General features: G+C 37.3%; 1 protein-coding gene across 1 annotated transcript in view; it reads right to left on the bottom strand.

The window, feature by feature from the left end:
• Positions 1-475, bottom strand: part of LOC108680557 — a 24579-nt gene continuing 24104 nt past the window's right edge. The window contains exon 8 of the mRNA XM_018169413.2: positions 1-56. Within this exon, the coding sequence (XP_018024902.1) occupies positions 1-56 (56 nt within the window). The remainder of the gene's footprint in view (positions 57-475) is intronic.

Here is a 475-nt window from a genome sequence, read left to right as displayed (position 1 = left end):
TTAAGGTGTAATATCAGAGATGCCCTCAGGTAGCCCTAACATAATGATGTCCAAACCTGTAGCACTTAGTCTTCATAACATACTGTACCTGAGACAAAGTTATATTTTAAATTTTTACCTAAGTTATATATTCATCATATTGCACATATATACCATAAAATAGGGGGACTGGGACCATTCATAATGCTTGCCTTTTTATGATACAAATAACCACAAAGTAAATGTGTAAAATATATCTCTTTATTGCATTTGTTGGTTATTGCCTGGAAGGTACTTCAAGAGTCATCAACACAATTTTTCTTAGGCAAAAACTTTTTGAGTGTAGGGTTTTTTTTTGTAAATATCATAATTTCCCAAATCACCCCATCAATGGCCAAGTCACCCCATCAATGGCCAAGTCACCCCATCAATGGCCAAGTCACCCCATCAATGGCCAAGTCACCCCATCAATGGCCAAGTCACCCCATCAATGGTC

Source organism: Hyalella azteca, unplaced genomic scaffold (assembly GCF_000764305.2).
Source record: "Hyalella azteca isolate HAZT.00-mixed unplaced genomic scaffold, Hazt_2.0.2 contig10411, whole genome shotgun sequence".
NCBI classification, from domain to species: domain Eukaryota; kingdom Metazoa; phylum Arthropoda; class Malacostraca; order Amphipoda; family Hyalellidae; genus Hyalella; species Hyalella azteca.
This window is presented reverse-complemented; position numbering and strand designations above follow the sequence as displayed.